This window comes from Physeter macrocephalus, chromosome 11 (assembly GCF_002837175.3).
Source record: "Physeter macrocephalus isolate SW-GA chromosome 11, ASM283717v5, whole genome shotgun sequence".
NCBI classification, from domain to species: Eukaryota; Metazoa; Chordata; class Mammalia; order Artiodactyla; family Physeteridae; genus Physeter; species Physeter macrocephalus.
In genome coordinates this window covers 94,210,743-94,225,759 of record NC_041224.1, presented here as the reverse complement: position 1 = coordinate 94,225,759, position 15,017 = coordinate 94,210,743, and the positions used below count along the sequence as shown (strand labels likewise).

Sequence of the window (15,017 nt, the reverse complement as noted above, 5' to 3'; positions counted from 1 at the left end):
GGGGCACGAACCCGTGTCCCCTGCATTGGCAGGTGGACTCTCAACCACTGCACCACCAGGGAAGCCCTCCTTCAGTGTTTTTAATCTTCCTCACGATGGTTAAAAGAACTGCTGATGAATATTTTTCTCACTAACTCAACTCTCTAAGGAACAGTGAAAGGGCTGATTCCCTGATAACCATCCCTTCTTGTTAAAGGGCTAGAAGCAGCCTCCCAGAAGCCCTGACTTTTTATGCTAACCCAAGTGCACTGTTCTGGAAATGCTGGGGCTAAGAGATGCTCACAGGACCACTAGCAGGGATATTCCCCTGAACCTCAACTATCTTTAAGTGCAACGATGTCTGCCTCTCTACTGGGGTAATAGTGTGGGGAAAGGAGACAGTATGTCTCACTGTTCTCCAACCTCTGCCCAGACAATATGGTGGTAAGAAATACTACTATGGAAAGGCAGTTGGAGAGCTGGACTGTCCTGGTTCTGTCACTAACCCTGAGACCTTAGGTAAACCACTCAGCTTCTGGGTCCCACGACAGGGATAGCAGGAGAGAGGATGCTGGCAGCACGGGCTAGGTTTTTCTTCCTTGCTCACCTGGTAGAACCGAGGTAGGGCCATGATACAGTCCATCAGCCTGTGGCGGCCCAGGTTGATGAGCATTGTGTTCTGGCCGGTGTTCAGAAAGTGAATCTGCAGTGTTATCAACTTGGTGAGCCGGTGACAGTGCAGGGCCTGTCGCACGCAGGAGTCCTGAGGGATAAGGGTGGCAGTAAGCACAGATAAAGACTTTGTTGCCGTCATCTCCCCCGTGAACCCTCCAGCAATGGAACAAAATAAAATTATTCCTACTGCAGACACCAAGCCCCAAGTCCAGTCTGGAGTAAGACTCTCACGGTTACCTTGGCATAACTCTCTGCTGCATCCAGCATCAGAGTCAGGGCCTTCAGCAGCAGCTGCTTCAGTTGGTGCCCATCCTTGAGGCTGTCCTCTGCAGGGAGTAAAGGAAACTTGGGTGTGTCTGACTCCCAAGGCTGGCTACTCTCATCCCACTCAGTAGTAGGGTGGACTACAGAAACAACCCAGCTCATGTTCACAGGGAGGCAGCTGTGTCTCACTCAGGTAAAGGCTATTGGGCCAAAAGTACACACACACACACACACACTGGAGTAGGATTCACTGCCCCATCTAGTTCAATTTCTCTCTGAAACATCAAGGCAGGCTTACACGGCATCAACATACATTGGTTCTTGACAGATGACACCCCTGGATGCCCTGGCTACAAGAGGGGTAAAATGCCTTCCAACCCCCCCTTCTGTCTCCTTTCTGCCCCCTGGGGCCCCACTAAATAAATGTTAGAAGCTGAGGTGGGTATTAGTGTCATGGACTCTTGCCCTGCTCAGCCCTGAGAACCTTCCCTAGCCAGCAGCCCTGCCCTGGAGGTGCTGCTGTGACCTCTGCTCACCCCAGGGCTGAGACTCAATCAATTTCAGTTGGATGCAGGCAGCTGCCTCATGGTTCTCCCCAATCTCCCGGCACATGCTGAAACACAGGGCAATCATGTTGTGCTTCTCACTGTCCCCAGGGCGGCAGCGTTTGATGTAGTCCAGTAGGGCCGTCTTCAGGGTACCACTCTGCCCAGAAAAAGGGGGGGATACCAAGGTCTCAGCCATGTATTGCAAGGTAGGCAGGACTGGCCTAGTCCTTTGATTCTGAAAGTTGCTCAAAAACTCCCAAGGAAAAGGAAAAGATAAGCAAAAATGAATACAAAAGTTTATAGTATCCTGAGTATAAGGAAACAGGCACATCCTCTCTGCTGGTGGGAGTGTAAATGGTAAGACCTGTCAGAGGTGAGAAGCCTTAAAAATGTACACACGTGCATTAGTCTAACGATTCCACTTCTAGGACTCTATCCCTAAAGAAGCAAGCAGAGAAAAGTGCTAAGATGGATGTAACAAGGATATTTAATAGCAAACAATTAGAAATATTCCAGATGTCCAGAATAAGATCTAAGAGAACACCATGTAGCCATTAAAACCGATGCTGGGGCTTCCCTGGTGGCGCAGTGGTTGAGTCTGCCTGCCGATGCAGGGGACACGGGTTCATGCCCCGATCCGGGAAGATCCCATGTGCCGCGGAGCGGCTGGGCCCGTGAGCCATGGCCGCTGAGGCTGCGCGTCCGGAGCCTGTGCTCCGCAACGGGAGAGGCCACAACAGAGAGAGGCCCGCGTACCGCAAAAAAAAAAAACAAAACAAAAAAAAACCGATGCTGACTTGAAAATTATTCATGCTTATTATTAACTGAGAAAAACAGGCTATTTCCTATCTGCACAGCATGACAGAAATTTGATAAAAATATGTGAACATGTATGTATATATGTTTGTGGGTATATGTGCAAAGAAAGGGCCTATACCAAATTGTTAGCAGTGGCTGTCTGCAGACAGTAGCTAGACACACAGGGCTTTTTCTCGTGTTCTGTTTTCCAGGTGTCTTTTTTTTTTTTTTAAATATGGAACGCTTCACGAATTTGCGTGTCATCCTTGAGCAGGGGCCATGCTAGTCTTCTCTGTATCGTTCCAATTTTTAGTATATGTGCTGCCGAAGCGAGCACCCAAGCATCTTAATGTTGAATATTCATTACTTTTGTAATCAGAAACAAAGTTATTAAAAGAATATTTAAATACAGGAACAAAAGTGCCTCAAAAACAATTTTAAAAATCCTGAAGGTGTCCCTATGTCCAGGACTTGCTCCTTTCCTTACAACTGGACTGGTCTGTCCTGAAACTAGCCCAGCATTGAGGAGAATTTTTCTGCTTTGTCTCTTAATCCTGCTTGGCTGGGCCCAAGTTCCCAGATATCTAAAGTGCACCTAGGTTTTTATTTATTTATTTATTTATTTATTGGCCGTGCCACGCAGCATGTGGGATCTTAGTTCCCCGAAGCGCAGAGTCTTAACCACTGGACCGCCAGGAAGTCCCATAGGTTTTTAAATCTTTAGAGGTGAAATGGGTGAAAACAATGAATCAGCCAATGAATAACTTGAAAACAGAGGCTCTGTGAGTGCATGCCTGGTGTCACATAGTATGCTGAGGACAGACAAGTGCCCAGAGACCAAAGGCCTGGCAAGTCAGGCTTTTGCTTCCCAGCCTCCTTCCTGGTCACCATCATAAATAGCTCCACAGCTTTCTAGACCCAGACCTTGGCATTCACTTCTGAATAGCTCTTGGCAACACACTTTTTCATGGTCCCCTGAAAACTCTCCACTCTAAACTGGTCTGAGCTCTGTAACCTTAAGCTACTGGTTACAGTATATGTCTTAGGGAGGTCCTTAATTCCCTCCCTCTATATCCCAGGAGTCCATCCTGATTGGGATTATTCCTGAGAAAACCTGAGAATCCCAAGTGTCAGTAGTACCTGTCATACTGCAGCTCAAAAATACTGTACACTTACCGGGTCCAACTTCTTCCTCATCAGCACTTCAAAGTAGTGTTTTTTATGCAGCAAATCAAATATGTATGTCATCTCATTGTACCTACCAATGCCAGTGAGGAGACGCACCTACAAAGGGAGAGGGCAGCTTGCATCAGCATTGCTTGGAGTTCTCTGAGCCAGAACAATACCCCAACAGCTTGGTTGCTTTCAAATACCAAACTCTGGTGGGAAGAAGGGTTAATGGCCAGCCTGCCATGCTTAACTCCTTTCCTCCTTGCCTGTCTCCCCCACTTCCCATCCCATGTACCCAACAGGGGCCTTCTCTGGAGGATTCAGAAATGCTAGTCATTGGGAAACCACTGGCTGTCCCCTCCTCTGCTGTCTCTAAACATGACTATCAAGTGCTGAAGTGCCATCCTCCTGGGCAGGCACTCTTCCCACCACTCCTTATTACAGCACCCAATGGCTTGCTCAGACACTTGGGTCAGTTTCAAGCCTAGAGAATTTGGGGGAGGTACAGGAAGCTTGAGTTGTCAGCTCATTTCAGTTTTCAATTCAGATGTAAGAGGCAGGTCTGAACCTTGTTTTGGGGGGGAAGTAACTGCCGTCTTAGCCCTCTAGAAAAGCTAAGTGCTTGGTAAGGGGGTATGACAGTCCTGGAGCATGGCAGGGATCCTCTTTGATTTCTATTCCTTTGGAGCAATCTCTGATTTGGGCAGAAATCATAACCTGGAGCAGAGGGTTGAACTGCCCAGCCAGCTACCAAGTAGGCAGTGCTATCCAGACAGGCAAATTCCCTAAGACCACATCAGCTCTGAGCTGACAGTCTCCAGCCTATCTGTTCTATCAAAGGTTTCCTCAGGATGGAGGGTGAAGGTGAGGGGGTGACTTACCACCAGTCCATACTCCTCACTGGGGGCCAAGTGGTTGTCTGTGAGCAGCCGGGCGGCCTGCAGGACTCGGATGATGCCCTCCATGTGGCATGTCAGTGTGAAGCAGTGATGAGCCAGGATCAGCAGCTCTGTGGCTGGGTGGGTTGGGCACTGGTAAGACAGGACTGTCAACCCTGGCTAACCCCTGTCTAGCTCTGTGTCTGGCAGGAGGGTCAAGGGGCCTGGTACAGCTGGGCCTGTCTGGAGAAGGCTCTCTCACCAGTCCTCTGAGATCCCTGACCTCACCAGTTCTAGCTCTGGGACGGCCCCCTGATGAAGTCAGTTGTTCTCTCAGTGACAGCACAGGGATTAACTCTCTCCTCAAAGACAGTCTGCATATAGTGACAGCATTTCCAAAAGGCTCAAAAAATGAGAACAAAGAACGCTAGCTTTCTGAAGATGGAGAAACTTTCTGCAGACAAACTGATGGAGTACCTGCCAATACAAGTCTGAGGGCATTCTCTGTAGCTGAGTGGAGTCTTAGGACCTAATCAAGTGCTATTTGATGCTTTGCACTTCTATAGGCTTTCTAGATTGAGATGTGACGCACACAAATTTAAAACTACTATACACAATCATTATGAGCACAATTAAAAGGCAAACTGGGAAAAATATTTGGAATGCTGGAATACAGAAGAGGGCTTCTCAGCCTTAATACATGCTGTGCCCTCTGGGCCTTTGCACCTGTGGGGTCCTCCCCAAACCTACTGGCTACTAATGCTTCTGGTCTTGGTTTGCACATTTCCTCCCAAAACCTTTGTTGGCCCCATCAGTAATGTTTACTGTGAATTACACCCCTAGTCTGTGAGCTTCAGGACTGCTGCTTAACTTGTTCACCATACCCCTGTTTTTAGAGTGCCTGGCACACAGTCAGTACTCAGTAGATGTTGCTGAACTGGACTGAGAAGAGATACAGAAGGCTATTTTATTTATTTATGTTTTGGCCGTGCTGCACGGCTTGTGGGATCTTTGTTCCCTGACCAGGGATCGAACCTGGGCACACAGCAGTGAAATTGCCGAGTCCTAACCACTGGACCGCCAGGGAATTCCCAGAAGGCTGTTTTAAAAATAAACCTATTCAACCTCTTAAAATCTCACGGGTTCACTAAACATCAGTAAAATGCCTTTTATGCGTCAATAAAATTTGCAGAGTATAACGGGCTCCAGGAAATGATACTCTCACACACTGCTTAAGAGGGAATGAGAAGTGAATTTTTTTTTTTCCTGAAGTAAATTTGGCAATACATATATAAAACCTTAAAAATGGGCATACTCCTGAATCAGGAATTTGTCTTAGGGAAATAACCATGGATGTGCACACAGATTTGCCTATAAACATGTCTATCACAATGTTTAAAACAGCAGAAAATTGGAAGCAATCTATAGGTCCTACAATAGGGTATACATTTTAAAATTACATATAAGAGAAATACTATGTAACAACTAAAAATTATAAAAAATTATATAGAATAGTGTCATGGAAAGGTATTAATGACAGCATATTGGTAATTATGAACAGTATACACAGTATAATGCTATTTTTGAAAAATAAAAACCTATAGACTTGCATAGAAAAAGATGAGAGGGACACATACTACTGAATGCATACAACAACACTGTGAAAAGCGAGCAGGCTTTGAAAACACACAGACAGGGTTCAAATGCCAGCTCTGCCACTTAATAGTTATAAATTAATCAACTTTTCTAAAGCTTCAGTTTCCTTCTTCTAAAATGGGGACAATAATAGCCATTTTTCAGGGTAATGTAAGAATAAAATAAGCTAAATATGCCAAATGTTAAAAGGTTACCTTTTCGTGTGATTTTAAATTTGGGGCCGCTTTGCCATATATATTTTCTAACTTTTCTTCAATGAACTTATGGCTTTCTACTAAGAACTTATAAACAATCCTGGAGGAGTAGGGATCCAGAGAAGGAACAAGGACCCAAATTGAGTTTTGAAAAGACTTAATCTCAGAAGACTTCTTAGAGACCTGCTTGGGCCCAAAACATGTAAGAAAGTGGTCAAGAACTTACTGCAAGACAACTCCCCATGGGGAATGGAGGAAATCTTATCCAACAACTTCATGCCTACCAACGTGCGGTCCTGACACACAGCAGTCAGCTGAAGAAACGTCTGGCTTTCCTCTGTTGGGGTGAACGTCTGCTTATGTCCTCCTATACAGAAAGATGTGGAGAAAGGTGCTAGTTTTACCTTGAGAGAGATGAAAGGAAGACAAGAGCCCCAGGGCAGGAGGCCCACTCTGCCCAGGCCTGGGCACCAGGAGGTAATGATGAAGGTGCTCCAGGGCAGCTCTCCTCTTGCTGGGGTCAAATATCTCAGGTGAGATGCCATCTTACAGGACAGCAGGGGCTCATGAGCTCAGAGAAAGGCACAGTTACTCTAAATATAATCATAAAACAATAAACAAAAAGCAATAATAACAAAATAAATACAATGTGTTCTCTTACAAGTGCAACCTGGCAACTTGAAAGGACAGCATACAACATATATATGAGCATAACATCAAATCCTTAATGCTGGGAACTTGAGAATGTGATCTGAAAGGCTGGAGAGGCCTGAAAGGTAGGGCACCTGTTCCCTCTGATGGGGTCAGCAGCTCCCGGGTCACCTCTTCAGCCACAAGTTCAGCCACTGTGTCTGGCTCAAGGCCCTGGGTGCTGATGAAGGCTTGAGCTCGCTTGCATCGGTCAGGCTGCTGAGAGGCCAAGATTACCCGGAGAATGGCCTCACCATCCTGGGCAGCGACATCTGTGTAGGAACAGCCCAACTCCTGAGAGGAAGGCAGAGCCAATCCAAGCCATCATTAGGAACCAGGAAAAAGCTAGCAGAAGACAGCCTTTCCTGAAATCTGATGTGGACAGACGCCATGGTTTTCTGAGCTTAAAGATCCCTCATCCTGAGCAGGAACCTTAGAAGAAGCAAAGACTGTTTTCTAGCCCTTTCTATTGCTTTGCCAATGAGGTGAATCCAAGCAAGAGAAAGGCTTGTCTTCAGAAAACATCAGGTGACTGATCTCTCATTCAACACTGAGCTTTTCAAATGTTATGAAACCTAAGGAAGTTGAATAAAAGGCAGAGCCCCTTCAGGAAACCCTCAATTTCCAAAGAAGTCTCTGAGCCTTGTTGTCCAAGGAAGGGCTTTTAGTGCTCGGCTTGCTTTCTCTCATGCTCTTCCACTGCACTTAGAATCTACTCTTTTTTCTCCCTCAATCAGCACAAAGCCAAAACAATTCCTGGCTGCTCTGGCTCCTGTTGTATAGTCATTACATTCCATTTAATTTAATTTTATTTATTTATTATTTTTTTTTTTGCGGTACACGGGCCTCTCAGGGACGTGGCCTCTCCCGTTGCGGAGCACAGGCTCCGGACGCGCAGGCCCAGCGGCCATGGCTCACGGGCCCAGACGCTCCGCAGCACGTGGGATCTTCCCGGACCAGGGCACGAACCCGCGTCCCCTGCACTGTCAGGCGGACTCTCAACCACTGAGCCACCAGGTAAGCCCTTAATTTTATTTTAAAACTTATTTTGGGCTCTTTCCCATATGGAAAGCTCACCACTATCCCCCAGGGATGGATTTATAGGGGCCAACATCCTGACAAGAGCTCTACTCCCAGGTCATGATTATAATCTGAAGGGCTGACTGAGGGCAATGTCCAAAATCCACCTTCCCCTTCTCCCTTCCCTCCCTCTCAGAGGGAGCTCCTGTGGAGACCCAGCCCTTTGGCACGTACCTTGGCAAGTGCATAGAGACAGAGGACCTGCCGGCAATAATTCTTCCCATGGAGGCATTTGCTTGTCAGAGTTTCCAGAGTAGTCACCACTTCATCACTGGGGGGCAGCATCACAAATGACTGACTATCCAAACTTGAAGCTGGAAGCAAATACAGGTCTGAGGGGGGCTTTAAGGGGCTTTTAAGGTCTCTCCTCAGCCCCCTATGACTCCACCTCTCTGCTCACAGCTTCCTTCACTGCACCCTGTTGACTCCCCCTGGGTCTGGGACCACTTCTAACAGGGCTCACAGCCCACTTAAACTTTCATTGCCACCTTCTAGGAAATCCCCAGCCCAGGATACTTCAAAGACTCAAAGCCACCTAATGAACACTCTAGAGATCATCACCAAAGATGCCTGCCAGACTCTCCTCCACATACACTGCCTCCCAATTTCCCCTTATGTCAAATAATCACCGGGTCTACCTGACTGTATCTCCAAAATATCTCTCCAGTCACCACCTTAGTTCCAGCCTTTATCACCCTGCATCTAAGAGGTGTTACTGTCTCCTGCCGCCAGCCTCCCTTCTTCCCCAACTCCATCTTCCACACACTCAGCATTCTTCACATTCTAAAATGCAAATCACAAAAATCAAGGATCATCTGACAGATACCTTAAAGGCACAGTAAAATTAGAATCCATTCCTGCTTTTTTAAAAAAAGCTCTTAGCCTAAAATAAAACTTTCTTAATTTGAGAAAGGGTTTCTGTTAGTGGAAAAAAGTAGAAAAGAATATTTATATAACACTGTTTTGAATAGCAAAAACAAAATTGAAAAATTTTAAATGTGTATCAGTAAATCATTGTTATAAAAAAATCATAGTACATGACCTGAGAAGGAAATCCAAAAACGAGGGGATATATGTATACATATAGTTTATACTGTACAGAAAAGTGAATCAGCTAATACAATATTGTAAAGCAACCATACTCCAATTTAAAAAAAAATCATAGTACATTCATATAGTAGAATACCCGGCAGTTATTAAAAGAATGAGGTCAATCTATCTGTACTGACAGGGAAAAATGTTGCAGAACAATATAACCATATTTTTGTAGAAAATAAATAAATATGTGTGTGTGTGTGTGTGCGCACACACACGCACACGCCCGCACACGTGCGAGCCCACACGTAGAAAATAATGCACGCCAAGCAGAATATAATGCACGCCAAGCAAGTAAAAGATGTTATTCTGGGGAATCTGGTGGGTGTGGTGTTGAACGAATAAATAACTTTCACTTTTTACTTTATGCACCTCTGTATTGTGTGATTTATTACATTAAGCATGTAATACTTTTGCTTTTAAGATATTACTCTTTTGGGCTTCCCTGGTGGCACAGTGGTTGAGAGTCCGCCTGCCGATGCAGGGAACATGGGTTCGTGCCCTGGTCCGGGAAGATCCCACATGCGGAGCGGCTGGGCCCGTGAGCCATGGCCGCTGGGCCTGCGCGTCCGGAGCCTGTGCTCCGCAACGGGAGAGGCCACAGCAGTGAGAGGCCCGCGTACCGCAAAAAAAAAAAAAAAAAAGATATTACTCTTTAAAAAATATGCTTTAAACACAAAAATATAAAAAGCAACTCAGACCATGTTATTCCCCTACTTAAAATCCTTCATTAGAGTTTTCAGTTCTATGTCTCTTCCACTGACCTCAATATAAAACCTGGACACAGTGCATGCAGTGCTATATGAGGACTCTGAAGAGCAAATAGTAGCAGACGGATCGAAGATAACCTGCATTACCATTTTCTTCCCTCTAGGAATCTCCAGATTGAATGCAACGCTGCCCGAAACCCAGAACCAAGCACTACAGCTCAGAGAGTGGGCTCCAGGAGATGTCCTGCAGAACAGGCTCAAGGAGCGGAAAGGGAACTCCCACAGCCCATTCTCTCTGGTCCTAGCTCCTAAAGCAACCACTCGGCTGTGGTGGGAGGGGCTGCAGCAGCAGTTGGCAAGAGCCAAAACTCAGAGAGGGACCCTCTTTTCGGATCAGAGGTGCTCTGGTCCTAAGGGGGTAGAGTGAATCCCTGTTCCTTTTTGTATTATCCTCCTGTCAGCTGGCCCTAGATGCGGGCAGTCAGGAAAGTACAAGACAGGACGGGGTAACTAAACCTCCAGCTTTGGCCAGAAGACTGAAAAGGGAAGCCTCGGGCAACCAAAGTACTTGGAAGAGAGATTCAGGAAAGCAACACAATAAAGTTGTTTATAAACATTAGGGCCCATTCCTGGGCTTCGCATGTATGGATCTGATCCCGACCAACATATCAAAGACTTTGAGAACAAAGTCAACAGACAGACCACTATGCAGGCTGCAGACTGACCACAGGATGGCACATATAGGCTGGATCTGAACAGAACCACAAAGAATTTGAAAACTGAACTGATGTTAGAACCACAGCCCACAGAAAGTACATTGGAACGTGTAGTCTGAACATAGCCAGGTCAACTGCCTGCTAAAAACATATCAACATTCTTCATAGGATTTAAACAAGACACAACATCCCATAGCACTATTCGAAACGTCCAAGATACAACATGAAGTTATTCAGCATACAAAAATACAGGAAGATCTCAACTCATATAAGACAAAGAAAAGACAAATGATGAAACCCAGCACTAAAATGACATAAATGTTGAAATTATCTGAAAAAGACTTTAAAGCAGCTATTACAAATGTTCCAACAAGCAATTATGAACACTCTTAAAATAAACAGAAAAACAAAAAGTCTTAGCAAAGAAATAAAAGGTATAAAGAAGAATAAAATGGAAGTTTTAGAACTGAAATTTTAAAATCACAGAAATTAAAAAAAATCTTAATAGCAGAATGGAAATGCCAGAGGAAAGAGTCAGTGAAATTGAAGATAGATAAATAGAAATTATCCAATCTGAACAACAGAGAAAGACTGAAAAAGACTGAACAAAGCTTCAGGGACTTGTGAAACAATAACTTTTGTTTGTGTTTCATTAGCGTCATTGGAGTCCCATAAGGAGAGGAGTAAGAGTATGGTGCTGGAAAAATATTTGAAAAAAATGTTGTCTGAAAACTACCTAAATTTGATAAAGCTACATATTTAAGAAACTCAATGAACCCCAAATAGCATAAGCCCCCCAAAATACATGTCCAGTCATGCTATAACCAAACTGCTGAAGACAAAAGACAGGAAAAAATCTTGAAAGCAACAAGAGAAAAACGCGTTATCTACAGGGGAACAATGATTCGAATGACTGCAGATTATTCATCAAATACCACAGAAGTCAAAAGGAAGTGGCAGAACATTTTTAAGTGTGGAAAGAAAATAATAAATGTTCTATATCCAGCAAAAATCATCCTTCAGGAATGAAGGTGCAATAGAGACATTCTCAGATGAAGTAATAAAACTAAGAAAATCTGTTTCCAGCAGACAACTCTGAAAGAATTACTAAAGGAAGTCCTTCACACAGAAGGATAAAGAAACTAGAAGGAAACTTGGAACATCAGGAATGAAGGAAGAGCAACAAAAATTGTAAATATCTGAGTAAATATAATAAACTATTCTCCTCTTGAGTTTGTTAAAATATATTTTTCAGTTGAAAACAAAACATCTAGCATTGTTTGATGAGATTTTCAGTGTATGTAGGTGTAATATAATAAGGCAACTAAGACATAAAGAGAGAGAAGTAAAGTAACCTACATGATGGTAAGGTTTCTACCCTTAAAATATAATTTTAAGTAGATTGTGAAAAGTTACAAATGTATAATGTAACCCATAAAGCAACCAATTAAAAAAGCTATGCAAAGCTATACAGTCAAATCACAAATTAAAATGGATGACTAAAAAATGTGCAAATAACCCAAAGGTAAGAAAAGGTTTCCTCAAAAACCACAAACTACCAAAACTCACCTTAGATGAAAAAGATAACCTGATTAGTCATATAACTATGAAATAAATTTGTAGTTAAAAATCTTAAAAAAAAAAAAATCTTCCAGGGCTTCCCTGGTGGTGCAGTGGTTAAGAATCTGCCTGCCAATGCAGGGGACACAGGTTCGAGCCCTGGTCTGGGAAGATCCCACATGCTGCGGAGCAACTAAGCCGGTGTGCCACAACTACTGAGCCTGTGCTCTAGAGCCCGCGTGCCACAACTACTGAAGCCCATGCGCCTAGAGCCCGTGCTCCGCAACAAGAGAAGCCACCACAATGAGAAGCCCGCACACTGCAATGAAGAGTAGGCCCCACTCACCCCAACTAGAGAAAGCCTGCGTGCAGCAACGAAGACGCAACACAGCCAAAAGTAAATAAATAAAATAAATTAAAAATCTTCCAAAACAAAAATCTCCAGGTTTAGATGGTTTTACTGGTAAATTCTACTGAACATTTAAAGAAGATATAACACCAATTCCACGTAATGTTTTCCAGAAATGCATTAAACTAGCATTACCCTGATGCAAAAACCAAAGACGGTATTAAAAAAAAGTACAGATCAATATTCTTCATGAACATAAATGTAAGAATTCTTAACAAAATAGCAAGTTGATTCCAGTAATATATCAAAAAGAATAAAGCACCATAACCAAGTGAGGTTTTTCCTGGGAATACAAAAGCTGGTTCAATATTTTAAAAGATCAATTAATGTAATCTGTATTACTAGTCTAAACAAGAAAAAAAAAACACGATCATATCAATGGATGCAGAAAAAACAGGAAAAAATTCAACATTGATCCATGATAAAAACTCAGCAAATAGGGAATTTCCTCAACATGACAAAGGGTGTCTTCAAAAAACCTACAGCTAATATCACACAATGATTAAAGATTGAATGCTTCCTCCCTAAGATCAGTAACAAGGCAAGGATGTCCACTCTCACCACCCCTATCCAACATCATGCCAGAAGTCCTTGCTAGAGCAGTAAAACAAGAAAAATAAATAAGGTAAATAGATTGGAAAGGAGGAAAAAGAACTGCCTCTATTCACAGATATGCTAATCTCCATAGAAAATCCCAAGAAATCTATAAGAAAACTCCTAGGATAAGTGAGTTTAGCAAGATCACAGGATTAAAGGTTAACATAAAAAATCAATTATATTTCTATATGTGATCATGTACAATTGGAAACATGATTATTTACACAGGATAAATTTCAGTGAACTAGCCACAAGTCAGATAGATTCCCTCTAACTTTGCTACTTCGCTAGTTAAAAGACCTAGGTGGGACTTCCCTGGTGGTCCAGTGGCTAAGACTCTGCGCTCCCAATGCAGAGGGCCCAGGTTCGATCCCTGGTCAGGGAACTAGATCCCACATGCTGCAACTAAGAGTTGGCATGCCACAACTAACGATTCTGCATGCCACATCTAAAAGATCCCGCATGCTGCAACTAAAGATCCCACATGCCACAATTAAAGATCTCGCATGCTGCAACGAAGATCCTGTGTGCCACAATTAAGACCCAACGCAGCCAAATAAATAAATAAGTAAATAAATAAATAAATAAGTGCGATAAACTGGAGCTCTAGGTTAAAAAAAAGACAGACATAGGTGTTTCTACTTCATTGACTAGTTAATTACCTAGTTTATGAATTACCCTTAACTTAGTGTAACTGGTGTGCCAAAAGGGACCCTTTCTTCCTGGAGAGAATGCCAACAGCACCTCACAGGACTCAGGGCAGTTTGATCTCCTTCACTTACTGCTTTGGACTTTCCTTAGAGGAATGCCAGGTTCTTCTTCTTCCTCAAGCAGCTCAGCACTTTGTAAGAGAGCATGGATCTCCGGGTGCAGGTCATCCACACTAGCTTCCCCTGAAGCTAGTGCTCTGCAATGCAACACCAAGGCAACATCTTGGTTATAGAAATGAAAATATCGGCATACTCTACTTGCTTCATGCACACAGCCATCATCCAATAGGCGCCCAATCAAAAAGTTTAGGGACTCCTGCTCCTTCCAATTCAGTTTGTTCTCACAAGAGTCTTTGGATGGAAGGCCATTAAATTCTAAGTATTTTGATGTGTTCAGAGCAGCCAACTTAGAGAATGAAAATTCACTGGCTAAGCTTTCAAAGGAAAGTTCACCACTAGTTGAAATCTGTTGAGAACATCTGGGGTCTATTTCCTCCTGGTTTCCCCTGAGGGTGTGCTGGGTGATGCGGCAGAGCCAGGTCTGCTTCTCTAGCTCCTCCAGCTCCTCCAAAGGCACCAGGTCTTCCTGGGCAAGCCAGTGTCCTGCCAGAGTGAGCAGCAGATGGCGCTCCTCAGTGCTGCTTGGTCCCTCTTCAGCTGGGCACTCACATGCCGTAAGAGCCTGGGCTGAGAAAAACGAAGAAGCTGCTTTGCTTGAAATGGAATTTTTCTTAAAATCCTCATGACATTTTTTCCAGAAGTCAATTCTTGCTTGTTTCAGGGACCACTGGTCAATGTGTTTTAAGGTCTGCATTTCCTGTGTTATCTGTGAAATTGAACAGAGCAATTTTTAGCCTTTCCTGGATAAAGAAATATCATAAATGCTAATGCTCCCTCGGTATACCATACCTGTTAAAACCCAAATCAAGTTAGAGAACATGGGACTTGGCTACAGATGATCCTGGATATTTTATCTGGAAAGTTAAGGTATGAAAAACAACTCTAAATTTATCTAATTGAATGAGGTTCAAGAGGAAGCCACCTTATATTTAATTCTATTCAAAGTAAAATAGTTGTAGCATGTCCTGTAAGCTAACCTTATATTAAAGCAAACACTCCTCAAAAATGGGCATTCTAGGCTCATCCATTTCTGAAAGTAATGTCTGTGTCAAAAGTGAAAAAGTGGGGCTTCCCTGGTGGCGCAGTGGTTGCGCGTCCGCCTGCCGATGCAGGGGAACCGGGTTCGCGCCCCGGTCTGGGAGGATCCCACATGCCGCAGAGCGGCTGG

The 15,017-nt window shown here is 43.8% G+C and overlaps 1 protein-coding gene and 2 non-coding genes across 8 annotated transcripts in view; 1 reads left to right on the top strand and 2 right to left on the bottom strand.

Moving 5' to 3' along the window:
- The window catches only part of SPG11 (SPG11 vesicle trafficking associated, spatacsin), an 81,251-nt gene that overhangs the window by 2,102 nt on the left and 64,132 nt on the right, over window positions 1–15,017 (bottom strand). For 3 of the 6 annotated variants that reach the window (XM_007115993.4, XM_007115994.4, XM_055088264.1), the window contains exons 30-38: window positions 13,802–14,555; window positions 8,107–8,246; window positions 6,948–7,146; window positions 6,389–6,529; window positions 4,316–4,449; window positions 3,441–3,548; window positions 1,455–1,623; window positions 892–980; window positions 587–742 (exon numbers count right to left, since the gene is read on the bottom strand). In XM_007115993.4, coding sequence (XP_007116055.2) covers window positions 587–742; window positions 892–980; window positions 1,455–1,623; window positions 3,441–3,548; window positions 4,316–4,449; window positions 6,389–6,529; window positions 6,948–7,146; window positions 8,107–8,246; window positions 13,802–14,555 — 1,890 coding nt within the window. Of the gene's footprint in view, window positions 1–586; window positions 743–891; window positions 981–1,454; window positions 1,624–3,440; window positions 3,549–4,315; window positions 4,450–6,385; window positions 6,530–6,947; window positions 7,147–8,106; window positions 8,247–13,801; window positions 14,556–15,017 lie in introns of those variants that run through there. The other 3 variants (XM_055088265.1, XM_028495368.2, XM_028495367.2) reach the window with 3 other exon arrangements.
- On the bottom strand, window positions 2,494–2,601 carry LOC112063522 (U6 spliceosomal RNA). The gene has a single exon (XR_002891031.1). It is a non-coding gene; the product is annotated as a U6 spliceosomal RNA (small nuclear RNA).
- Window positions 13,332–13,404, top strand: TRNAG-CCC (transfer RNA glycine (anticodon CCC)). The gene has a single exon. It is a non-coding gene; the product is annotated as a tRNA-Gly (tRNA).